This window comes from Piliocolobus tephrosceles, chromosome 14, assembly GCF_002776525.5.
Source record: "Piliocolobus tephrosceles isolate RC106 chromosome 14, ASM277652v3, whole genome shotgun sequence".
Classification (NCBI taxonomy): Eukaryota; Metazoa; Chordata; class Mammalia; order Primates; family Cercopithecidae; genus Piliocolobus; species Piliocolobus tephrosceles.
Genome location: NC_045447.1, coordinates 27,201,078 through 27,228,645, shown reverse-complemented (window position 1 = coordinate 27,228,645; position 27,568 = coordinate 27,201,078). Strand labels below are relative to the sequence as shown.

Here is a 27,568-nt window from a genome sequence, read left to right as displayed (position 1 = left end):
TTTACAAGAAAGTTCAAAGCTTAAAATGCTTTACACCCTTTATTATTCTTCAAAATGAAGTTTTTAGACCAGAATTATTATTTTTCAGTTCTGGTAGAAGGGTAAAACCAGGCTAAATCACTTGCTAGAGATTATTTGTTAGTAAGAGGAGGAATAAAAACCAAAGTATTTAGACTCTTATATTCGAACTTATACCAACCTGATAACAAGTGTATACAAAAAATTTAGTACAGTAGTTAGACAGAAATCAGACAAGTCCAGAATTACAAAATAATAAAATACTTAAAGTAGCAATTCTTAGTGAGATGGGGGAGGGTAGGATGGCTTTCATAGAATGTCCAAGGAAATATATCATCTCCAAAATTCAAATTTGTTTTCCTGTGATCATACCTCCAACTTGAGAATCCTTGACTTAAAGCAAACTAGATGAGCACACAGAAAATTGCATAGCTATTTCCATTCAAATAAGAGGACTTAGGCTTAAGAAATACAAACATAACTTTGGATGAAGAAATGTTTACCTACTCTGAATTTAGTGTTTCTTTGGTATATAAAATTATCCAACAATATCTGTACTGTAATGATAATGCCATCAGCCTCATAATGATATTGTCTGATGCCTTCTCACAATTCAATTCTTCTAGATCCTATCAGAAAATAAAGAAAATGTAAAAATTCATTAGGTTGAACAGTTATTATGAAATTATGTTATCATATTTTAAGAATCTATGACATACAAATGAGTTGAAAAGAGGCATGGGTATGAGCCCCCATTTCATGGAAAAATTAAAATCGTGCAGGAAGTAGTAGGAGAAAAGCTACAGTAGACATAAAACACCTAATGACAGCGTCAGCAAGGAAGGCTCCTGAATCTCCCAAGGTCCCAGTTATGAAGAAAGTAGCCTATGGAGTGCCCCTAGTTTGGCACTCCATAGGCTAGTCCAATTTTCTATTGCCTTTGGAATAACCAGATCCTAGTCCTTTGTGGATGCAAGTCCTTTGTGGACTAGGATCTGGTCACTCCAAAGGCAACAGAAAATATGTTTAAAACCTATGAGATAATGTACACTGCATGGTTATTCAGGGGAGATGAGAAAGGAGCAGTTAATGGACTTTCTGAGAATCTCTACCTAATGGTATGGAATCTCCTTTTCCTTTAACATAAGTAATTTTTGATAGATTGAGGAATTCATAAAATGACCTTCCTCTAACAATAAGTTATATAATTGGACTACAACAGTTTTGCCAGCCAGGCACGGTAGCTCATGCTTATAATCTCAGCATTTTGGGAGGCTGAAGTGAGAGGATCACTTGAAGCCAAGAGTTCAAGACTACCCTGGGCAACATAGCACAACGCTGTCCCTACAAAAAATTAAAAAATTAGCTGGGTGCGGTGGAGCATGCCTGTAGTCCCAGCTACTTGGGAGGCTGAGATAGGAGGATCACTTTAGCCCAGGAGTTCGAGGTTGCAGTGAACTATGATCGTGTCATTGCACTCCAGGCTGGGCAATGGTGTGAGACCCTATCTCTAAAAACAAACAAACAGTTTTGCCAAACAGAAAAATATTGTTTAAGAACTTTAAATATACAAGACGCAGTATCTCTTAAAAATCTCTAATAGAGTTGTGTTTTTCCATCATATAATTCCTATAACATTTGCTTATCAAAACACATATTGGCCATTAATATATTGCAATATTTATATTGCATACCATCAAACCTGGTTTCTGCTCCCATTCCCACCCCAATAAATTAATTTCTTTTCAATTGGTTCTCCAATCAAGCAAATGTATCAGGGAGATTCACCCAAGAATTTATATATAGAAAATTCCAAACTATATGAATTTTTGAAGAGAAATTCTCTCTCTAAAAACTAGCTTACTTAGAGATAACTCCTATTTACATTGGAAATGCAATGAATGATTGAAAATTCAATATTATCAATCATCAATTAATATATTATCTCTTTGTAATAAATAAAGTGGCTAGAAATTGCTTTTTTAAAGCTTTCAGTACTATAATTATTCTATAAATACACTTAAAATAGGTTAATACACAATATTAAATATTCTTTATTTGCCCTATCTTCTTAAAGTATGTTAAAAAGCCATAAGGCATCAGAGAAGTTTGATTATAGTCATTTTCCACAGTGATGATTTTAGCACTTGTGGCCCATTTGCAAAATTTAGAAGAAATCACTAATAGATTATAGTTAAGCTTCCTACAGAAAAGATAATAACAAATTACATAGCTATATATTTTAATCTATTTTAGTTTATATTTTTTCTACCTAGTTTTACCTGCAAAATTATGGCAGTGTGTTCATCAACTGTTACCACTACATAACGCTCTGAACTTCCGAAGAGTTTCAATGACTCACTGCATTCTCTCTCTACTAGTGAGATGTTATAGCTGTAAAATACAATATTCTTGAGTGAAAAAATGAAATGCTAATAAAATTATTTAAGAAAAGTTGTAGTGTCCTCCTACATGTTAAGTTATTTGGATTTCTATGCTTTTTCTTTTACATGTCAATTTGTTCTACTTTATAAAATTTGAAGCATAAAGTTACGATTTATTCAGTATATAAAACAAATCAGCTGAGATGTGTGTTGCCTTAGGCATTGTGCTAAATGTTACTGCACATAACACTATTACAAATGTTTTGACCAGTTTTTTCTAGCTCTTTAAACAATAATTCATGAAATCAAAACATTATGGGACTAAAATATTCTGCATTTATCAGAATTTCCTTTTTTTATTCCTTAAAAATGACTTACATTGTAAGCACTTTTTATTTTATTACTATATATTGTTATTATTTTTAGAGACAGCTCTGTTGCCCAGCCTGGAGTACAGTGGTACTATCATGGCTAACTGTAGCCTTGAATTCCTGGGTTCAATCGAACCTCCCACCTCAGCCTCCTAAGTGGGTGGTACTACAGGTACATGCCATCATGCTCTTAACTACCTTTTATAAGCTCATAGTTTTCTGTGAATTCTCCACAGCCTTAATATATAAAAACAAAAGCATGGAACATACATCTGCATTTTAACTAAGGTAACAGTACAATTATCCTTCCTTGATATGGAGCCCAAGGTCCAACATGCCTGTGACAACTTGTGTGTTATGATAAAGTGTTTCACGATTTGATAATGTCTCATGTTGGTAGGACCTTAGATCTAAAGATTTAAAACCTTGAGAATTCATTTAGAACTTCACAGTCCTGTTTCCCAGGCAGTGAAGTTCCCTAGACAATACTCATTCTCAATATTATCAATGACTCAAGACATGAACATATAATTCACAGAAAAAAGCATATAAAATGTTCATATTTGCTGGTAACAAAAGAAATGCAAGTAAAACATGAATTTAAAAAACAAATATTATTTTTGTCCATAAAATTGATAAATATTACCAAAAATATTCTATAATTATGAGGGTGTGGTATAGGGAAATAAATATACATTGATATAAACTCTCTGGAAAACTATTCTTTTGTGATGTAATTCCAGACTTGAATCATAGACACATGGAGCCACATATACAGCAATAATATTTAGCCTATCAGAATATATACACACACACACACACATACATATATATATATTTTGTTAAAATTGTGAAATCAATAACTTACTTGGATTCTAGCAGCTGAAGTATGTCTGGAGTATTAAGAAGTCCTTCAGATGCAAAAAACACATATGGAATCTGAATTTCCAAAAGAAAACCTCCAAATCTATCCAACAAGGTGCTTCCTAAATAAGAGAAAATTTATAAATATTTCTCTTTTATTCTCATCTCCCAGCTCTTTCTCTTTTTTTACTAAACATGAGGATAAGTAGGAGTAATATAAAAATAATATTCAGCATAAAAAATCAGAAACAGAATAAAAACAGGCTTGAAGAAGAAAATAAAAACCATGTTATCCTACCTAGAAATAAGTTAATAGAGTTTACTAATACCACTATACACTAAAAACAGAGTTTTGCATATATTTCCTGACTTTTTTCAATATATTTTCTTGCTTATACTCACACATGTACACTCACTTCAATAAAGAAAGAAAAATTAGAGTCATTCTCTACCTGAAATGTTGAAACTTGCTTTATTCACTTAAGTATACATTGGACATGTGCTGTATAAATATATACTGATTTACATAAAGATTTTAAATTATGTGCAATAACCCATAGGGAAAACATTTTACAGATCAATAAGAAAAGAATAAATACCTCAATAGATACATGGTCAAAAGACATACACAGTTAATTTATAAAAGAATAGTTACACAAGATCAATTCCAAAGAAACCATTATGGTGACCATATTTTTAGAATTGAGTTGGAATGTCTCAGAATCTATTTAGACTTCCCACTCATATTTGAGGTGAATAGAAAATAATTGATGGCAAGTACTGAGAGAGATGCACTCTCACACTGAGTGTGTTTTATACTCAGAAATGTATCAGATTTATGGATCTGAGAATTCACAGCCTTAGTCATATGAGGTATTACTGACAAATACAAAGAAATAAAGTGACATATGAAGTGGTTTAGACTTTTTTCTAAGTATTTGTAGATAATTTCTTTTGCATATTACAATTTTCTGAATCAGTTAGCATACTATTACACAATTGTCCCCTAAAAATCAATAAAAAATACTATTGCATAAAAGCCATCAGATTAAGATTGGATATAAATGTAATAAAATTGTGCTATTGTAAGTAAAATTTAGAAGTTAGATAAAGGAATGAAAACATATAATTAGTAAAGCTTACTTTACAAATGAGGACTACGAGGTAAGAGACCGTTAAAGGACTACCCCAGGTCACACAGATAGTGGTGGGGTTAGAGGTTGAACTCAAGTCTTCTAATGTCACAGCTTATTTTTATCCATAGATCATAAACAGAAAATAGAAAATTTTCATTCTAATAAAGCAAAAAAGGAAAAGGATTTTGGTTTATATTCTTACTTTTAAAAACTGTGTCTGGAAGAATCACTTTAAAGGCCATGTAAGGAATATTCAAATCTTTGCAGTGTTTAGTCCAACAAGAGTCTTCCACATAATTGTATTCCACTACAAATGTGAAATTACTCCAGGGGAAATCTGCTCCAATATATTGATTATGTACAACTACACAGGAACTTGTACTAAAGACAAAAGAAAGCCAAGAAAATGGCATTATACTTGTGTTATTATTTGCTTGGACTATTAAAAGATGACTGTTTTCTGGCTGTTCCATCCTTCTCTAATCTATGCCTCATCTTAGAAAGGCACTGGTGCATTTTCTGTTGATTTGCTCTTCAATTGTGTTAATTTCTTTATATTTTTCTTCTTAATGATCATATATATTTTATACCAGGATATAAAAATCTGTAGCCCATTTCATATCCTCACATGGGAGATAGCCTGATTTTATTACCTGAGTACTATCAATAACAGAAATCAGCATGAAAAATCAGTCTCATTTTCTTACAAATATAAGGTCTTAATCTTAGATAATCTACGTAATAGGATATTATCTGGCAACTTTAAAATGGGATTTTTTTTTCTTAATGGGCTTCATAACTGATTTAACAACAAAAAAAAAGATGGACACTTAAATTTATCATAAATTTAGCTTTCTTATCTCATAAAAGCTCATAAACATTTTCAAATCTCATAAAACATACCACCTACTATAATTAAAATTCTCTATTGCTGCTTTCTATCTAGAGCACTCTAGAAGTTAAAAAGTATCTATGTCCAGTTTGTATGGGCTTCTATTTGATTTACATGTTTTTTATTATTTGGATCCCAATATTTGAAAAAAATAATTTCTATGTAAAATGAGGCAAAATAAAGAGTTTTACACAATTCAACACTTGATTTATTATTAGCAGGCCCTCACTGAAAGAATTTCTAAAGGATATACTTCAGGAAGAAGGAGAACCCTGAAGAAAGAAGATGTAAAAGACAATGCTGAGCAAAGAAACTAGTACAAATATACTCTAAATAGGCACTTCTGTACTACAATAACAATATTATTATTTTCATTTGGGGATATTAACATAAGATTGAATTAAATTTCTGGACACTAATAATATACAATACACAGGACAATGATCAGAATTAAAGTGCCCAACGTAAAGCATTTTTCAGGAAGAGGGTAAAGGCATTGCTTAATTTCAGATTTTGTTAAATTAATTAATTAATTAATTAATTTTTGGGGGGACGGAGTCTCGCTCTGTCGCCCGGGCTGGAGTGCAGTGGCCGGATCTCAGCTCACTGCAAGCTCCGCCTCCCGGGTTTACGCCATTCTCCTGCCTCAGCCTCCCGAGTAGCTGGGACTACAGGCGCCCACCACCTAGCCCGGCTAGTTTTTTTTTTTGTATTTTTTTAGTAGAGACGGGTTTCACCATGTTAGCCAGGATGGTCTCCATCTCCTGACCTCGTGATCCGCGCGTCTCGGCCTCCCAAAGTGCTGGGATTACAGGCTTGAGCCACCGCGCCCGGCCCATAAATTTTTAAAGTTAACTTCTAGGAAGATTTTGCTTTTCCTGTGAAACTGGTATGTTTGTTCCTCATAGATGAAGGAATGAATTTTTACCCCTTTAAAACACCTTCAGATTCCAAAAAATCTTTTCTTTCTTTTGAATGAAGGACAGTCAGTGTTAAACCTGTTGGAAAAAAAGAATGCTTTTTTTCATTGTCTTGTTCAGATACATATTTTTGGTGTGTCATATATTTCACTACCATAAGAATGAGTTAAAAATCTGTGAATAACAAAACTGCTTAAAATACAATTTGCTAGATTATTTTTCTAAGTTTAGCGTATCAGAAAGTTTGAACCATAACCAATATTTCTCTTGTGTGTATACATAGAACATGGAAATTCTAAATTTATTATATAAAATAGTAACAAGGATTAAAAACTTATTTTTTTAATTTTTAATTTTATTTTTTTAAGATGGAGTCTTGCTTTGTTGCCCAGGTTGGAGTTCAGTGATGTGATCTTGGCTCACTGCAATCTCCGCCTCCTGGGTTGAAGGAATTGTCCTGCCTCAGCCTCCTGAGTAGCAGGGATGACAAGTGCCTGCCACCATGCCTAGCTAATTTTTGTATTTTTAGTAGAGTCAGGGTTTTACCATGTTGATCAGGCTGGTCTGAAACTCCCGATCTCAAGTGAACCCCCACCTCAGCCTCCCAAAGTTCTGGGATTACAGGCATGAGCCAACCACACCCCACAAAAACTTAATTTTAAAGTAAGCAAATTAAACACTCACCAATCCTGTGCAGCTAACTTTGTTTTGCTAAATATCATGGTAGATTTTATCTTTGTTCTTTAGCCAAAAATTTAAGTACATAACTAAATAAGAGACTGTATTTCAATGTAATAGGAATGCCTTTATTCTCTTTCTACTGAGTATTTAGAAGCAGAAGACTTATTGGGAACTGTTTCTTAGATTCACTCTTGCTTCTCATACTTTAAATTTCTTATTTTACTAATGTTTAAATAAAATATAATAAATTTCAAAATATTCTGTACTTATCCACGCAATTTATTTTTGGTAGATATAATTGATTCAAGAATAGCTAATTCCAGTTCAAATAAATTATATACTCTATTAGTGTATTTTTTCAACCATAAAGTTGACAAAGGTATGATATAATAATAATGAGAGTAATGGTTAATAATTTCATATAACTTTACTTGACATGACAATAGTTCTAGTAGTGATAAGAAGTGAGTACTATTTCTCTTTTATAATTCATAAGGTGATTCTTCTATTTAAAACCTAATCTGGCCGGGGGCAGTGGCTCACGCCTGTAATCCTAGCACTTTGAGTGGCTGAGGCGGGTGGATCACCTGAGGTCAGGAGTTCCAGACCAGCCTGGCTAACATGGTGAAACCCTGCCTCTACTAAAAAAAAATACAAAATTAGCTGGGCGTGGTGGTGCAGGTCGGTAATTCCAGCTATTCGGGAGGGTGAGGCAGGAGAATGGCTTGAACCTGGGAGGCAGAGGTTGCCGTGAGCTGAGATCATGCCATTGTACTCCAGCCTGGGCAACAAGAGTGAAACTCAAAAAAACAAAAAACAAAATACAAAAAAACAAACAAACCTAATCTGCTTAAATGATTGTATTAGTTATGATCCCAAAGCAGATTAATTACTTAATGAGTGCAGTACTAGATCTTACAAACACACAGAAAACAGAACTACATTTTTACTTTCTAACACTAGGCAGAAAAGTCCTCGCCTCCAGAAACTGAGGATAACTGCCATCCTGAAAAAGAGTAAAAACATCTTCCAGTTTATAGATTCAAAATTTTTGTGTCAGTAGATATTGTTGAAATGAAGATAACAAGCTCAGCAATTACATAATACCCAATGCCAAAAGAGACAGCAGTATTCAGCATGAAACCTAGATACGCGACACAGAGTGATAATCTGTCAATAAAGTTGACTGTAGTCAGTGATAACTTAATTGTACATTTAAAAATAAAGAGTGTAACTGAGTTGTCTGTAACTCAAAGGATAAATACTTGAGGGGATGGATACCCCATTCTCCATCATGGGCTTATTTCACATTGCATGCTTGTATCAAAACATCTCATATACCCCATAAATTTATACACCTACTATGTACCCACAAAAACTAAAACTGCAAAAACGAATCTGTCAGTGTATCTTCAGTAACATCAAAGGAGAAGGTGTCCCACTAAGTACGTTTAAATATTCTTCTCTGTGGAGCAGGCATATTTCCTCAGATTCTTCACAAAAACATTCCTTTGGTTATCCAAGTCTCTTTTATAGTGCAAATATTGCTCAGCACTTTCTTGATTTTTTAAAAAATGTTTCCAATTACCCTGATTACAGACAACTGTGGTAGTCTCAGCCCCATAATTGTTAACTATTGCTCTAATGTTTTGGTACTAGTAAGGATTTTATGAATTTGGTGGATACAAACTCATCTTCCCAGGATTGGAAAACTGAATGAAATAGTAAGATCCAAGTTTACAAATCTGGACTCTGGATACATGATAACGTTGTCAAGAAATAGCACCTTATAAGACTCTGCTTGAAAGACCTTTCCATTCTCACATTACTATAATTTAAAATATTAGTTAACTTTACTTCCTGCACTGATGAGCAGATCTATGTTGCTATACTTGTATATTTGAGTTCAATCTTTTTCACCAGTTTTAGTGTGTACTAGGTATATAGAGAGGCACTAATTGGCACATTCATTTGTTCAATAAACTTTTATCGAGTGCCTTCTATGTTGTGGGCATTTTCCTGAGTGATAGGAATATAAATTAGGGTATGATCTGAATCCCCCAAAAGCAGACATTTTAGTGAGGAAAACAGATAAGAATATCATTTCTAAGGGTGATAACACCCTTATAGCCTGGGATGGGAAGTGGTGCCTTAGAAGTATGCACATAATGGCCTGAGAGCACAGAGGAAAAGCATTGAAATCAAGCCTTCCTGAACAAATGTTTTAATTAACTTTTTAAAAATGTGTAGGAGTTAACTTCCTAACGAAGGGGGAAGAGTACTCTTATAGCAGGAACAGGAGGTATAAAGGCATAGAGATATGAAACAGCATGATAAATAATTTGGTAAGGTAAGAATAAAGAATTATTTTATTTATTAATTTGATGAAGATGGCAAAAGATGCAGCTTATAGAGGGAAGAGAAATGGTAACCAAACGGTGACATAGGTTGACAGTGGTATATTATTTTATTTTTAAGACTGAAGGACTTAAACATTAAGGAAAACAGTCATTAGAGAGAAAGGCTGAACTAGGAAGTAACTGATGGAACAAAGTATTTGAGACTACAGGAGGAGATGGTATTCAAAGCACAAGTGAAAGATTGGTCTTCAAAGGGTGGTTCATTTCTATAGAGAAAAGAGGAAAGGATAAAGAACAGAGAGAAATGCAGGCAAGTCTGTAAATGGTGATAGAGACAGGAGGCAGCCAGTGGTCCCCTGGCGAAACCCCTCCTTAAAGCCTAAAACAGCCTGAAGGCTGAAAAACCAGACTGCTGGTCCTGGATGAAGCCCAACCTTTCATGACTAATTCTTTCTGAATAATACCCACCTGCGCGCTGGGAAGATGGGATGAGGCCTTGGGAGATTCCTGCTGTTTGCAGGAGGGAGGATCCTGTCCTCTCCTGTTCCTGTGTGGTAACCTGGGATTCAATCTGTGAGATGGGGGCCTGTTCACAGGAATTCCTCTCACTTTGCTGAGTTTTTTCCTTTTCACCCAATAAATTCTGCTCCTCACCCTTCAAAGTGTCTGCGAGTCTAATCTTTTCTGGTCATGTGACAAGAGCCTGGTTTTTCTACAACAATAGTAGGGAAGGAAACTGAGGAGGATACTTACATGATTAATGAAAATTAGAAGGCACAATTCCCTTCCAAAAAATGAAAGGATGAGTTAACATAGTAGGGGTTTTTGGTATAGTCATTCGGAAAATAGGAGTGGAACTAAGAATATATAAAAAGATTTTTAAGACGTCTTAAGAGCCCAGGTAAATTTAGAGGGCATGAGTCTGTAGTAGTACCAATCTATATGGCTGTGTGATTCTCTCCAATAATGCTCAGCATCTCAGGTGTAGGAATAGAGAACTTAATGAATTGATTGATTCAGGATTGAGGTTTAAATGAAAAGTACAATAGAAGCATAAGACTGATTAAAGTGATGGGTCAAATCACTGAGTCTGGAAAGAAAAGGAGATGAAATTTAAAAAGTAGCTGGTGGATTATAGATCTCTAAGATGTTGAAGATCATGAAAGAGCTATAGGTATAGACAAAGAGCAATGTATCAGAATTTAAAGTTCAGAGGTAGGACAGTTATGCATTATCACAAGTTCCATGGCATAGCCAAGGAACTGAAGATGAATATAATTTTTGTTGTGGAGGCCAATGAAACTATAAGGCCAGGGTGTTGAATGAATCATTCACATTAGGAACATTAAAAACACCTAGAATAATGACAGGACTAGAAGTGTAAAGAATACCATGAGCTAGGTACACAATTGTCCATGGATGATGGGAAATGACCAGGTGGTTAGGAGATGATGAGTGGTAGAGAATGGTATGGCAATATGGCACAGCCTCAAAAGGTGGAGGCATAATGTTTTGAAAGTGATAATGGAAAGCAAGAAATGGCTTTCTCATCTCTATGAGGCATATATATGTAGAGAAAATGATTAGCTTTTATATGAGAGGAAGTAGTATCGTGGAGAAAGTTGGGCTTCAGTTAAGACAAAGGAGATGAAGAATGAGAAGAGTTTGCATAGCAAGCAATAGATTCTACAGCACAAAGTGGAAAGGGTTGACAGAAGGAGCAGTAGTGGGTAGAAAAATGTAATAAGTGAGGAAAACAGACAAGATAACTGAAGAACTGAGAGTTGAAGAAAGAATGATACTAAAACGAGAGTCCTAGTTTCAAGTCCTGATTCCCTAACTACCTGTGAGATTTGGCAACCTACATCACCTTTAGCATGAACTTTAGTTCTTTATTTGTAAAACTGAGTTAATAAAACCTATTCATAGAGTTGTAAGTAGCTAATATTATTTAGCAATTAGTAGGCAATCAATAAAAGGTGTCAATTATTAGTAGTAACAAATACATATAAACACCTTATAGTATATTTATACTGCAAACTTATAGTCCAGATTGATTTAAAAGCTGGTTAGATCCCAATGAGTTATACACTTTCAAAGGGTGAATTTTATACTATGTTAATTATGTCTTAATTTTAAAAGCTGGTTAGATCAATACATTTTTATAAGTTCAAGCATTTGTTATCAAATGAAGCATAATTTAAAACTGCCTACCTTCTATTTTGTTAAGAATTTGAATGAGTAAATGTTTTTCACCATCTGAGTCCATTCTTATTATAATCAGTACCTAGTCAAAAATAAAAATTTCATATATGTGTGAATGATTATTCTTTTTCACAGTTTTAATACAGTGACAAACATAACACACTTTAATTGGTCCTATGAAACTAATGACAATAAGATTACAAAGCAGATATTTCTGTTGTAAAAGATGTCAATACTTAAACACAAGGAATATATTCTGTTAAGATCAAATATCAGTGAAGAAAATATTTTGGGGTAGGACATTCTTAGCATTCTTCAAGTATCCCCACATATGTGACTATCAATACATAAGTTGTCTCTGTTAGTGTTAAATTCAACTCACACGTTTAAATTTGTTGGAGAAAACCAGTGATCTACCTCTATATTTTCCCACTTACCATTACAGCTTTGTGGGGGAGAGGTGGGGAGAGCAAATCAGTTTCAATTTCAAATTTCTCGCTTAGATTAAATTATTTTAATGACTTAAGAAAGTTATTAACCAAGAAACTATAAAGTTGTGGTTAAGAAATAGGCACAGAGCGAAAAATCAGAAAAAGACCACATAAATTTGTATCTGGATTTTTAGTGTAAACCATTTGAAATGCTTTTCTGCTTGATAAGATTTTAAAAAGCATTTTCTGTTAAAACTTCATTAATGCAATCTTTATATGCTTGATGTAGGGTAGGCAAATAATTGTGAATGTAATCCAAGGCATAAAACTAAATGTTTGTTTTGGTGGAATCATATGTCTGGCTCGGTATTTTAAAATAAATCATTGAGTTATATTATTATGTATATGTTCATGGACTTATATAAGTACCAGACAAAATTTCTGACAATTGGAGAACCAATCCATAGGAAAACCATGCATAATAAAAACTAAAGTTTGTTTATTTATTTATTTAGAGACAGAGTCTGGCTCTTTTTCCCAGGCTGGAGTGCAGTGGAACAATCATGGCTCACTGCAGCCTTAACCTCCTGGGCTCAAGAGATCCTCCAACCTCAGCCTCCCTAATAGGTAGAACTATAGGTGCACACCACCACACCTGGCTAATTTAAAAAATTTTTATAGAGACAAGGTCTCACTATATTGCCCACACTGGCAAAGTATTTTTAAATTTGAGACATGGATAATGATGCAAATCATCCTTTCTACGGTTCTGATTCTGTTCTGTTACCTTATTCAAGGACTAAACCATCAAGGGACTAAGTAGTATAGACTACTTCATAATTTTAAAGTTAAATGCAAAAATGTATCTTACATCCAATTCTTACTTAAACTGATTATTTTACCTGCTTTATTCCAATACTTAACCTTAATTTGCTGTTGACTTTGCATCCAATTTAGTATCTGACATTGCAATTCTTGTATCTTGTAGTTGATTTCAGGCTTTTTCCCCCTAATAAACTGTACAATTTCCAGCTGTCTCCAAATGTCACCCAAATGGGGGCCTAAAATGCTGTTGTAGATATCTTTTGCTTTTGACAAATATCCTATTGAAGCAAAATTAGAAAAAAAATTGTCTAAGTCTTTGTTTTTTAAGAAACTCCACAGTAAAAAAGGCTGAAAGAAAATGAGTCAAAGCAGAGACAGTTAAAATTTCCTTTAATTGTTTTCTGATTTTGATCAAAGATACTGACTAATAAAAACTTTAAAACTGAGTGAAGCTTAAAAATATGTACTACATATCTCTTTTTAAGCTAGATATATACACATTAATATATGCTACATACTTTCTGAATATAGAACCTATCCTGCCTCCTGTCTTGTTGAATGCTATTGCACTCTTCCTAAATTCCAGGATCTATATTTACATGGAAGTCCTGTTGAAAGGCTACTTAAGTGGAATTTTCTTGGCATTTTATCTGTACAACTTTTGTACTTGATATCTGCTTATTTATGTATATCACTTAGCCTATAAGCTCTTTCAGGGTGGAACATGGGGTATTTGTACATATTTAATTCATATGGCTGCTAAAACAGCAGTGCCTAATTCAGGCTCACTAAGGGCATTTTTAAACATAGATTCATCCTTGAAGATTCATATTCAGTACCTCTAGATTGTATCCTAATGATTTCTCTCCATGTGATTCTGCTGCACAGAATTTTGTGAATTACTGCACTAGAGCACCTGGCATGGTAACTTACATAGATCAGGTATTTAATGAATATTTGGGTAACAAATGAAATAATAAATGTTAAAAATTTAATGTGTATGTACAAGTTTTACGTATGTGTGCATATTAATTCTATTTTTATATTAAAATTGCTAGACTGATGGGCAACTTAGAGACTGACTTATGTTCTTTCTGCCTCCTCATCTTCAGACCTCCCCCTGATTCTCCATATTGCCATCAGAATTAACCTTTTGAAAAATAAATGTAATCCAGTAGCATCCCTGAAATTCTTTTGTGTAGCTTAAAGGGCTCTCCGTGATTTGATCTTTTCTTATTTCTCCAGGCTTAGCTCCTGTTTGCCCTCTACCTTGTCCTCTTCAATCTAACTGCATGGAACTGTTGGCAACATTTCCACTGGTCCATTCCTCTGGGCTCTTAATTCTGCCTAGAATACTCTTTTATACTGTATCTACTTGGCAAACTTCTACTTATTTTTTTTTAAACATATTCATCTTAAGGATAGTAGTCTCCATCCTTTGTGCCACTATCATATATCTCTGTTGTAATACTTATCACATTCCATAATAAATACTGAATTTATTTAAAGCCCAGAAGAGAAACTCTATTATTTGAACCTAAAACTCACTACCTTGCCAGGTTGGGAGAGGGAGCAAACTGGAAGCTAGGAGAAAACACAGAATTCTGGGAGTGGGCAGGGCAGGCAGCCAGACCTCCATGGATTTTTTTTTTCCTCTGCCATTATACAGAGAGAAAGGACAACCTAACTTGATCTTGGCTTTCAAGAGGTATAGAAGAATGAGAAAGCCCACTAATAAAAATGTCCAAAGCAACTAGATTATTCATATGGCTTGATACCTGGAGATTAAGAAGTTAGTTTTCCAACAAGAATCTTACTTTTATAGTATTCCTTAAGGTAGATAAATAGTAATGCCAAAGTATGATTTAGTAAATGCATTTCTTAGAGGAACAGAAAGAATTCAGTCCAAGTATAAATCTCTCAGTGGTCTCAACTAGGGTAAATTATAGACTACACTACTTAAAGATAAATATTGTTTAAGCCAACCTCCATAAATATTATTTCTTTTCTTTTCTTTCTTCCTTTTTTTTTTTTTTTTTTTTTGAGACGGAGTTTCATTCTTTTTGCCCAGGCTGGAGTGCAATGGCGTGATCTTGGCTCACTGCAACCTCCGCCTGGTGGGTTCAAGTGATTCTCCTGCCTCAGCCTCCTGCGTAGCTGGGACTACAGGTGTGCACCATCACACCAGGCTAATTTTTGTATTTTTAGTAGAGGCAGGGTTTCACCATGTTGGCCAGGCTGGTCTGAACTCCCGACCTCAGGTGATCCGCCCACCTCAGTCTCTCAAAGTGCTGGGATTACAGGCCTGAGTCATGGTGCCCAGCCCATAAATATTATTTATTTAATCCAAGGCTTTGGTAAGTATTGAGCATACTGTACTTGGTTAGATTATGCACTTGGCCAAATATTATTACTAAACTACAGCTACCTTTAGAAAGCCCAACATGGTGCTATTCTTTTTTTCCTTCAGTTAAACCACTTGAGTGTTAATACTGGACCAGGCTGTCTTATCTCCATCCTCAGACAAGTAAGGATTTGGGATTAACAACCCTACTTTACAGTACCTGAAACAAGCATAAGCATGTAGTGTCACATGCCCTTTTATTTAGTCACCTGACTTCATTGTGCTTCTCAGCTTCTATAAAAGATTGCTAGCTCTACAAACAGTGAGATTGGTTACTACTCATGATGTTAAAACAGAATTTCAGAATCTAGAATATCTGAGATCCCACTTCTTTAGATGGAGTACATTTACGATTCACTGCTGCTCAATAGTTACCAAACCTTGGATTAGAAAAATAATATTTATGTCTGGATCATAAATAAGACAAAATGTCTGGGTCTTAGATCAGAGGAAATTTATTTTTATTTTATGTTTGAAATAGGTTCTAGGAACTCTAAATTATAAAACCTAATTCCATAAACATACCATTATTAAACAAGTCTAGGCCGGGTGTGGTGGCTCACGCTTGTAATCTCAGCCCTTTGGGAAGCCAAGGCAGGTGGATCACCTGAGGTCAGGAGTTCGAGACCAGCCTGGCCAACGTGGTGAAACCCTGTCTCTACTAAAAATACAAAATTAACTAGGTGTGGTGGCAGGCGCTTGTAATTCCAGCTTCTTAGGGGGCTGAGGCAGGAGAATGGCTTGAACCCAGGAGGCAGAGGTTACAGGTTGCAGTGAGATCACACCTCTGCACACCTACCTGGGTAACAAAGCAAAACTCTGTCTCAAAAAAAAAAAAAAAGTATAAATAGTCCTTCAATAAGGGGCCTAAAGCAGTAATGTAGTAAGACAGACATTTTAATTCTGATAGGTTATAAAAAAATTCCAAAATCTTAGAAATTTACAATATGTTCAAAATAGTTTGATTTTTATTACCCAAGTAATTCATATGCTAATACAGACATGACTAAAAAAGAAATTGCAAAAGATCTTACTCCTTATAGTTATATTTTACATAGCAAAGATTCAAAGCCACAAACATGCAATAAGGACCCAAAATGTTTATGGCAAAATATCAAATCTCACATTAAAAAGTCATGCATGATAATGATTATACAATGAAATCTGCTAGATTAGAGAATCCTAAACCTATTTTTCTAGGTGATGATAGTGTTAAGGACAATTTCTTTTAATGAATACAAGCAGAATAAAATGTATATATCTCATTAGAATTATGTCAAAATGTATGTAATGCTTAGTATAATACAAAAGGAGGCTACATCATTTCTTATAAGGTGCATGTTTTTCAGAAAAGTAAGTTATTTCAGATGAAATATTTAATAGGAAGAAAAGGGGAAATAAAATATTCCCCACTAACCCAATGCTGTGTCCAAGCTGCATGTTAAAAGGACATCTCTAACTGTTACCAGAAGATGTAAGAGAGCGGCATGCTTGAAAGTCATTTCTCTTTCATCAATTGTACCTAAGTAAGCAAAAATATATTTTAAAACATAGACTATATATTATAGTTTTAGAATATGTATCAGAATCTGCCTAATAATGGGAGCTAACATTTATTATTGAGTGCTTACCATATGCCAGGCTATATATAAGTTGCCTATTTCATTGAATCCATAACAATAATCCTATCAGATAAGTTTATTATGATCCAAATTTTATGAAAAAGGAAATAGTATTAATGAGGTTAAGTAACTGTCCAAGGTCAGTTAGTGAGTAAATGGTAGAGCTGTCATTTAAACTCAGCTAACCTGAGAATTCATGCCTTGTTGCTTCCAAAGAATATTCAGTTATTTCTACTCCTATTGGGAAAAAGAGTCAACGATTCCCAGATATGAAGCAAGAATAAAAATAGATTCATAACTTGCCAACTAGTTAAGATAAAAGTAGAGGATCATAACATGAAGAAATACCTTGAAATGGAGGTAGACACCTAGGAGTATTCATTTAAAGTTATAACTCAAACAAAAGATAAACTCACAGGGACAGGCTAATTGCCTACTTGTGTTCCATTTAGTTCCAGAGCTTTTTGGATGATAGATTGGATTTTTTTGCATATAAAAGTGAGACCAAGAAGATGGGATTCTAGACTCCCTGCCCCAATTTAACCAGAGAAGCTCTACTTTTCTTTTTCATGTATTGGGATCTCATGAAATATTTATTTGAACAAAGAATTCTGCTAAAAAGTTTGCAAATTGATGATCTATTCAATGACGATCAAGGCAAATATGTAGTAGGGAATTAAGAGGCAACAGGAAAGTCAATTATGGGTAGTATATTCAGCCCCTAGAAGGATTTGTGGGAACAAGTCAATCATGACCTGCAAGAGATGAGAATAAGGCAGAGAAAACATATTTGGGGAATTGGAAATGCAAAAATGTTTGGAAAATGGAGTACAGACTAGGAAACTAGTTTGGGAAATGGTCTGACTTCTTTTAATCTAGGTTTACTTAGTCATTACTTGTAGGCTTAGTTTTATGTCAATTCCAGGGCCAATGAAAGAATATTAAATATAACAACTATTCACTTGCTTGGGATTAATGCAATATTGTTCCAATTGGATAGCCAAAACCATGTCCCTATTTTGTCTTCCATTATACTTCATACATACTTATGCTGTGTATTTTATAATAATCATCATTCTGCTCAATGATGTTCAAAGCCTTTAGAAGCTCAACCCATATTCAGCTAATTTAAAACCTGAGAATTACAGGACTGAAACTATATCCAGAAGATGAGTTTTTATTTTATGTAAGTCTTGTCTTCTTTCATAAAGGCAAGTTTGCTGACAATTGTTCTTTTCTATCCAGTAGAATCATTGCCAGAATGCCAGCTCCACAAAGTGTTGATCTTGATGCCTTTCTGTGGCTCAGGTATTTCAAGTAGTAAACTATGGATTAACACCTTCCTCTCAGATCAGGTATTCTATCTAAGTAATACTACTGTGATCTCAAGGTTTTGGTGACTAAAATGTTGCTCCCCTCAAAGACTGGGCACTCTATATGGAATAAGATTAGATTCAACTTTCTTTTCATTTGTAAAAGATAGTTAACCTTTAAAAACTATATAGGACATCTAAGTTTAATGAATTTAGAAAACAGACTTTAAAAATAAATTAAGTAGATTCCAGGTAAGATGGAGTAAGTACACTTCACCCTATCTCTTCCATTGAATACAACTATAAACACAAAACAGAATACATGAAATAGCTATCTGAAAACTCTGAAAGGTAAATGGTAACAAGTTGCCTGGGGAAGATCAGATTTCAAAATGCCACCAAACAAGTGGTGAGTTTCCTATTTTTTCTGCTTCTGGTATTTACTGGCCTACACTAAAGCAGCCCAAGGCCCACAAGTGATTACCACCATGTGGACAGAAAGAGCTCCAAGAGAAGCCCTCATTTTGTCTAATATAGAAAACTAAGTTGATGTTTTTTGCTTTCAGAATTTTCAAAATGTTACTCATTGTCTTTTCATTTATATTATTTATGTCAAAAACTCTCATGTCACCCTTATCTTTGTTCCCTGCATGTGGCATGTGTTTTTTTCCTCTGGTTCCTCCTACAGTTCTCTTTTTATTATTGGTTTTTTTTTTTTTTTGAGACGGAGTCTTGCTCTGTCTGCCAGGCTGGAGTGCAGTGGCCGGATCTCAGCTCACTGCAACCTCCGCCTCGCGGGTTCACGCCATTCTCCCGCCTCAGCCTCCTGAAGTAGCTGGGACCACAGGCGCCCGCCACCTCGCCCGGCTAATTTTTTGTATTTTTAGTAGAGACGGGGTTTCGCCGTGTTAGCCAGGATGGTCTCGATCTCCTGACCTCGTGATCCGCCCGTCTCGGCCTCCCAAAGTGCTGGGATTACAGGCTTGAGCCACCGCGCCCGGCCTATTATTGGTTTTGAGTAATTTGATTATGTGAACCTTCTTTGTGTCTCTTGTATTAAGTGTACATTGAGATGTTTGCATCTGTGGATTTGTAGTTTTCATTACGTTTAGAAAGATTTCAGTCATTATTTCTTCAAATATTTTTTCCATTTACTCTCTTTTCTTCTCTCTTTTGAGAATGCTAATTACAGTATGTTAGGCTGCTTTAGTTGTTCCACAGCCTACTGATGCTCTTTTCTTTTCTTTTTCGTTCTTTCATGCTTTACAGTTTTTGCAGTGACTATTTCTATTGCTATGCTTTCAAGTTAACTAATTTTTTCTTCTGCAATATTTAATCTGCCATTAATCGCGTCCACTATATTTTTCATCTCATGCATTGTAGTTTAATCTCTAGAAGTTTGATCTAGGTCTTTTTAAAAGTCTTTAACTTTTCAAGCATACAGAAAACAGTAATAAGAAGTTTCAGTGTCCTTTTCTGGTCATTCTAATGTCTTTGTTGATTCTGGGTTTGTTTTGATTTATTATTCTCATTATGGGTTGTACTTTCCTGCCTCTTTGTGTACTTCATGATCTTATTGGATGCCAGACATTATGACTGTTACCTTGTTGGGTAATCTTGTATTCGTATCAATCCTCTTGTGCTTTATGATGGGATGCAGCTAAGTTCCTTGGAAGTAGCTTGATCCTTGGGGTGTTGCTTTGTGATTTATTAGGCAGGTTCAGAGCAGTGCTGAGTCTAGGGATAATTATCCCCCACTACTGAGGCAAGATTTTTCTGAGTACTCTCCTTAATCCTCTATGAATTATGAGTTTTTCTAGTCTAGCTGGTGGGAACAGCCATTATTCCTGCCCTATGTGAATGCAGCACAGTAGTCCCTCTAGTCCTTTCAGATGGTTTGTTTCTCCAACTCCAGGTAGTTTCCTCACATATATTCTTTGTTTGTTTGTTTTTGTTTTTGTTTTGAGATGGAGTCTCACTCTGTCGCCCAGGCTGGAATGCAGTGGCGTGACCTCAGCTCATTGCAACCTCTGCCTCCCAGGTTCAAGCGATTCTCCTGCCTCAGCCTTCCAAGTAGCCAGGATTACAGGTGCCCGCCACCACACCAGGCTAATTATTGTATTTTTAGTAGAGACGGGGTTTCACCATGTTGGCCAGGCTGGTCTCGAACTCCTGACCTCAGATGATCCGCCTGCCTCGGCCTCCCAAAGTGCTGGGATTACAGGCATGAGTCACGGCGCCTGGCCACCTCACATATATTCTTTGATCAATCATCTGCTGAATACTTGAGGGAGAGGCTCTGCACAATTCTATACTCTCTGTGTGAAGCTCTCTGCTCTCTAACATTCTATTTTGAACTCTTATCTGTCTTGGTCTCCCTGGACTCTTACCTCCTGTCTCCTCAACTTAAATTGTCCACCAGGCTCGGCCTCGGGTAACTCTCCCTACGCCATGGCCTGGCAATTCTTTCAATACAGGTAGCTCGGGTAATGGTAGGGCTCATTTCACTCATTTCCTCTCTGTCAGGAACCACTGTTCCTCATTACCTGATGTCCAGGGTCTTAAAAACTGGTTTTATGTATTTTGTCTTTGTCTTTTTTGTTGTTATTTCTGGTAGGAGGGTAAATCTAGTCCCTGTTACACCATCTTGGCAGAAATAAAAAGTCTAGGATTGACTTTAATTAATCTAGTTTTTGACCTCCTTTTTTGGGAGGAGACTGAGTGGTTCATATGCTGGCAATAATAAAGTTAGTTTCTGCAATAGGAATCTGTCAAGTAATATATGTCAATTAGGAGCTTCACTAAGAAGTAATGCCAGGTGATATTTCTTACCTTTTTCTCTGCTTAGCTGATCCTCCAGTATTGGTTTGGCTGGGTATCATAAGCTGAATTACAGTCATGCCATCATCTATGACTAATTTCTGAACCTTCTATACCCAATTTGTACTAATTTGATACAATAATTTCTAAACATTTTTTTAAATAACGTGACTTTTATTTGAACTCACCTTGGTGAACAGCATCACTTACTACTTTTTCTTGTTCCTTTAAGAGAAACCTTGTTTGGTCAAAAATAACAGTGGCAAATTTCCACTTAGCAGTAGGGAGAGTACAGGAGGATACAAGATTTTTTAAGATAGGAGAAGCTGCTGCTTCGAGGAGGCAAAATGCTTGGCACTGGCTATCTGCAAAAATAAAAGCATTAATGGCAGTGTTTTAATAAAGATGGTATGCTAATTTTGATAAACCAATTAAATGTTATTTCATGGAAATCTGAACTTCTATCTGAATTATTTTCTGAGTTAAAAATAAGGAGATTGTATAAAAACTTATTTTAAGATATTTATTCTAAATAAATGAATAAAAACAAACATAGAATTATATAATTTTATGGCTATATTATTATTTATTTATTGAGACAGAGTCTTGCTCTGTCACCAGGCTGGAGTGCAGTGGCGCCATCTCGGCTCACTGCAACTTCCGCCTCCCAGGTTCAAGCTATTCTCCTGCCTCAGCTTCCTGAGTAGCTGGGACTATAGGCAGGCACCACCACGCCCAGCTAATTTTTGCATTTTTAGTAGCAACGGGGTTTCATCATATTGTCCAGGATGGTCTCTATCTCTTGACCTCATGATCCGCCCACCTCGGCCTCCCAAAGTGCTGGAATTACAGGTGTGAGCCACTGCGCCCGTCCTATATTATTTTTTAGAGAGGGTTTATTAGAGAGGGTTTATTCCATAATTAACTTGACATGGCAAATATAAAGACCCATATAAAGAGAACTGCATTTTTTTCTTTGCCATTCTCCACTATTAGCATACAATCTGAAGCCAAACAATGAAAAATTTTTTCCAGTTATCACTAGAATAACATTATTTAAAGATTTGCATAATCATCTAGAGACCAAAAGAATGAAAAGATATTTGAGAACCTGGGTCATATTTCCTTATTGATTTTAATAATGAATCTGATGTTCTTAAGCAGGCTGTTCTTTAGGAGTCAAAGAATACTCTTCTTTATAGCATAACAAAAAAAATCAATATAGGAATCAATAGTGACTTATTTACATCACTCTGATAGCAGGTAAGAGAAGAGAGAGAGCATGATTAGCAGTTCATTTTCCAGACTGGGCAGAAGAGTCCGAGGAGGTACAATTGTTCTGATTGATATAGGGAAGCAGCAGCAGTTTAAATGAAAGAAGAAATAACACTGAGTCGCTTGGGTAAGGCAATGGGGAGAAGCAGGGGCAGTGAACAGGGCATTCTAGGTCAGGATATAACTTGAAAGTAGGAGTGGAATGAAGAAATACCTGAAACAAGTGAAGAAAGTGACATGGAAAATGAGGTATGTCCTAGCTATCTAGGAAAGGGCTTTCAAACTAAGCAAATCTGAATGCATTTTAAAAGCATATAACATACCTGACGCTTGAATTTCAATGACATTATCTGTTCCCCTTTCCTGATTTATTTCCTCCAGGGTTTTATTAACATGAACAATAGGACTTTCTTCTTGAAGTGTCAAAGAACATGCTTCTTTATCTTGAAATTCCAATAAAAAATACAAATTTTTGTTGTTCAAGAGGAACTTAATGTTGTTTTACCTTAATTTTTTAAAATATGATCACAGTTGTTAAATTTCTTCATTGAAACACATCAGTATTAAAGTGAACAACTATTCAGATCAATGAATCTAACACTGCTGGTAGGAAGATGAATGGTAAAAATGGAAAAAAACTTTGATATCAGATCAGCATTTTGAGCTCAGTTCTGACTCAGTTTCCTCATATGTAAAATATGGATAAATATATCTGCTTTAAATACCAAGTGCAGTTTCTGACACGGAAGGTATGTACCGTTCTACTTAATTTCTCTGTGACTCTCCACATACCTTTTCTTCTACTACTAACCCTCTCCTCTGCCCCAAACCTTCCCTATTTCCATCTTTTTTTAACCAGGCCAATTCTTTTTCTCTTCTTTTTTTTTAAGACAGGGTCTCCCTCTGTCGCCCAGGCTGGGGTGCATTGGTATGATCAGGGTTCACTGCAGCCTTGACCTCTTGGGCTCAAGCAATCCCCCCACCTCAGCCTCCCAAGTAGCTGGGAGTACAGGCATGCACCACCATCCTGGGCTAATTTGTTTTTTAAATTTATTATTGTTATTATTATAGAGATAGGGTCTCCCTGTGTTGTCCAGGCTGGTCTCAAACTCCTGGGCTCAAGGGATCTGCCTACCCAAAGTGGTGGAATTACAGGCATGAGCTACCACGCCTGACCTGGGCCTAGTCTTACTGCTATACCCTGCAGGTCTCAGGTATCTTCTATAAAAAGTCATATGCAACTGCCCACCCTACTTCCAGGCCAGCAAAGGGCTCCTCCCTTTGTTTCTTTAGCACTCTGTGAAGACTTCTTTACTGGTACTCGCCACATTGAATTGAAATGATCTATCTGCATATCTGACCTGCTCTATTATACTGTGAGCTTCTCAAGGTCAGCAACAGCATCATATTTATCTCTAATATGTAATTTAGTGCCAGGCACAAAGTATTTAATAAACGGGTAGTTTTCTTTCTGTCCTAGGTATTACAGAGGATTTCTTCTTTCCTAAGTATTATAGAGGATTTACACACAAACACATAAAAATCTAGTTATTTTAACCATATAGTAGTATTATCCATCAGTAATATGATTACAAAACAATTCCAGAAACACATTAACGTCTTTAAATACATGGTTACAAATATAATAATGGACAATATTCTAAACTAGATTAATAATGCTATTTTCAAGTAATACTTTCAATTAACCATAAACAATTAGAATAGATATGATCAAATAATATTAATTATTAAACTTTTTGAGGGGGTCTAAGAATTTATAATATTTCTTGCCCCTGAATTAACTGTGAAATAAGACAAAAAGTAAAATACACACCAAAATATTACCTCTATTACTATTAAAGGCTAAGTTGGGGAATAGAATTTAGTTTTACAGTCAAATGAGCTTGCTAACTAAACACCAGAATTAGACAGAGTTACCCACCCAGTCCTAGGGTATGCTGGACTGGGATAGGATACCCCACTGGGTCCAGGGAGGGTGGGGGAGGTCAGGGGCACTTCCCAGGAAAGAGTCATGACATAGAAAAACCAAAGAGAATTCCTATTCTTCCTGGGCAACCATTCCCACAACTTATGTCCAATTTATTATTTTGACTTTACAATTCAGATCATTCTTTCTGTCCCCTCTGGAGAGATGTATAAAAAGGCAAAGAGACCAGGAACTTAACACTTAATTGAGGAAACATCAGGACAACAGAAACATTCCCCCCATAACATTCATGTTCCTTTAATTCTTTAGTAAATGAATGGCTAATTTTTTAAATAAGAAAAGATAAAATAATATTTAAAGATTTCAGAATTTTGTGATCTTTCTTATTTTTATTCTTTTTTACATTGTCCTCCTTTCTTGCTGCTTTCCCTCACTTTCTGTTGATAATATACCCTATCATAAGCCATTATCACCACTATGGCAACCAGAAAAAGATGTCAGTGTTAATTTTGGTGTGGATTCCTTTTTTGCACCAAATATAAATAGGATCAGAAAACATGAACAAATCTGAGGATAACAAATCTTTGAAAACTTCCTATTTTTGTATCACATTTATACAATAATTATTTATATTTTGCTTATTTTTATGCAGAAGTAATGCTTCAATTATGGTCCAAATATTGGTTAGAAAAAGCTCAGTTACATACAGAATTGTCATCTGGCAAGGTAAGTTATAAGGTGGACAAACTATTACATAAAAAGAAACTTTAAGTTGAATATGTAGAAATAGAAAAGATTACAGAATTCTGAAATCTTTAAATATTATTCTGCATTTTTACCATGAAAAATGCACTGATTGACACAGTAATATTACTTTTTTAAAAATGACAGCTCACCATAACCTCAAACTCCTGGGCTAAGGCATCTGCCCACCTCAGCCTCCTGAGTAGCTGAGAGCACATGTGTGTGCCACCACACTTGGCTAATTTTAGAGACGGGGTCTCCTTATGTTGCTCAGGCTGGTCTCAAACTCTTGGCCTCAAACAATTCTCCTGCCTCAGCCTTCCAAAGTTCTGGGATTAGAGGTGTGAGCCCCAGTAATATTACTTTAAGCAGATTTATAAAAGGTTGTCACATCTTTTGGAAAAATAAATATAACCATCATGACATTAAGAACTGAAGATCTTGTGTCTATTAATAGTATATGAGACAGTAAGACCCAACTGTCTCTGAGTCACATAAATATTTTTGTATTCTTTAACTGTGAAATGGGGTAATACTGCCTACTTTGATTCCTCAACAACGTTTCTAAACAGATCAAATATGACAATACATGTAAAAGTGCTTTATAAAGCATAAAGATACCTGTATTTATGATAATATTATTAACCTTATGAAGAAAGAAAGAATAGGATTTATCAAACAAATTGATCATTAGAAAATATTTCTGGTGTTTCTGAGTGTAACAATCTATAAATATCGAAAGTTTCCAATGTCCCTAGTCATTAGGTTGCATCAATGTGTACTGAAATTTACGGATAAACAATAGCAGCCAATAAATAAATAAATATATTGTTGTATTTATTTCATCAGGGTAACCTATGTCAAACTTTTTCTGGAATGCCTATTTTATTTTTATGGGAAGTAAAATGACATGACATATTATATTACCTTTGATGTGGCTGTAAGCAGTGAATATAAGACAGTTACAACTCAAACAGAAACTGTTAGGTAATGTTAGAAACAGTAATACACAAATAGGCAGAGAAAATTTTCTTTCAAGTACACATAAAAATATAATTTAAAATACTGAGACAGGACTGATAGCTGAAAGAGAAAAAAGAATGGCAGAATTGACCAACAAAAGTTAGAAATACTATGAATTTCTAAGGCCATGTGGTAGAAAGCAAGTTTTACAAATAGTGGCTTTTGTTACAAATTCAAATGCATTTTTAGATTTTTTGAAAAATACCTATCTGTATCTAAATCATGCCTATATATCCATATCTATCTGTATACAAGAAGTATCAAGAATCAATGATATTTTCCTTGACTATGAAAAATAATATAATTTTATTTAGAAGAACTTTATCTCTTGGCCTTCTATAATAAATTATGTACTTAGTCTTTGAGCCTACCATATCTATGGCAAAATATTATTAAATTACCTACCATGTTTTTCATCACTGTTTGTGACTTCAGTCTTTGAGGTGCAAGTCTTATATTTATTTCGCAGCATAATAAAGTCGTTCAAAAGGTCCAAATCATTCTCTTGTTTTTTACCATGTTCAAAAGATGCTTTTTTAATTATCGAAGAGGAAGATGATTTAATAGATGGTCCTGTGCAATCAAGTTCAAAGTGATCTTCATTTTCTTTCTTTTGGATTATTCTATTTACTGGTTCTTGGTCATTCTTTGGTTTTTCTTCTTTTGCTGCTCTTTTATCAGAGAAATATTCATCAGAAAAACATAGATCTGGTACTTCTTTTGCCAGAAATGGACTCTTTTGTGGAAGTGATAAACGATTATTTGTAGATTTTTCATCAATAAGTGCAATAGGTGAAGAATGACTTTTATGTTCTAAACATGCTGAAAACAGAAAATAAAAAATACACAAATAACCTCCACACCTAAACGAGTGTTCTATTAGGTATTTGAATAACTTTTAGTTGTGGTTTCTTATTAGTGTAATTTGATCTTTACGAGTACTTTGTTTACTGCTTTGAAAATCAATTTTTGGTCTGAATAAAATAAATTTTTTAAAAGGATCAAAATGTAGCACCCTTTTTCATACTGTAGGAGCTAGTCTACCAAGCAAAGAAGAAATTCCAGTAAAGCCCTTTTGTTGATAGGCTTATGAGTCAGAGCCTTGGAGGTAACAGTTACTCCATGAGTCAAACACTTACCTACCAGGTAAGCCACAGTGGAAAAAAATACTTGCAATACTATAACTGACAAAGGACTGTATCCAAAATATATAAAGAACTCTTATAACTCTATATTTAAAAAGGAACCCAATTAAAAATTTGGCAAAAGACTTGAACAATAGTTCACCTAAGATATGCATATTCTACAAAATAGATGAATCTTGAAAACATA

At 34.9% G+C, this 27,568-nt stretch overlaps 1 protein-coding gene across 2 annotated transcripts in view; it reads right to left on the bottom strand.

Annotated features, from left to right (window-relative positions):
• Positions 1-27,568, bottom strand: part of SHOC1 (shortage in chiasmata 1) — a 101,119-nt gene that overhangs the window by 15,860 nt on the left and 57,691 nt on the right. For both annotated transcript variants that reach the window (XM_023201886.2, XM_023201893.2), the window contains 11 exons: positions 26,642-27,058; positions 22,845-22,964; positions 21,435-21,611; positions 16,909-17,013; positions 13,187-13,365; positions 11,841-11,913; positions 6,594-6,663; positions 4,976-5,154; positions 3,642-3,759; positions 2,301-2,412; positions 526-647 (listed from right to left, as the gene is read on the bottom strand). In XM_023201886.2, the coding sequence (XP_023057654.1) occupies positions 526-647; positions 2,301-2,412; positions 3,642-3,759; positions 4,976-5,154; positions 6,594-6,663; positions 11,841-11,913; positions 13,187-13,365; positions 16,909-17,013; positions 21,435-21,611; positions 22,845-22,964; positions 26,642-27,058 (1,672 nt within the window). The remainder of the gene's footprint in view (positions 1-525; positions 648-2,300; positions 2,413-3,641; positions 3,760-4,975; positions 5,155-6,593; positions 6,664-11,840; positions 11,914-13,186; positions 13,366-16,908; positions 17,014-21,434; positions 21,612-22,844; positions 22,965-26,641; positions 27,059-27,568) is intronic.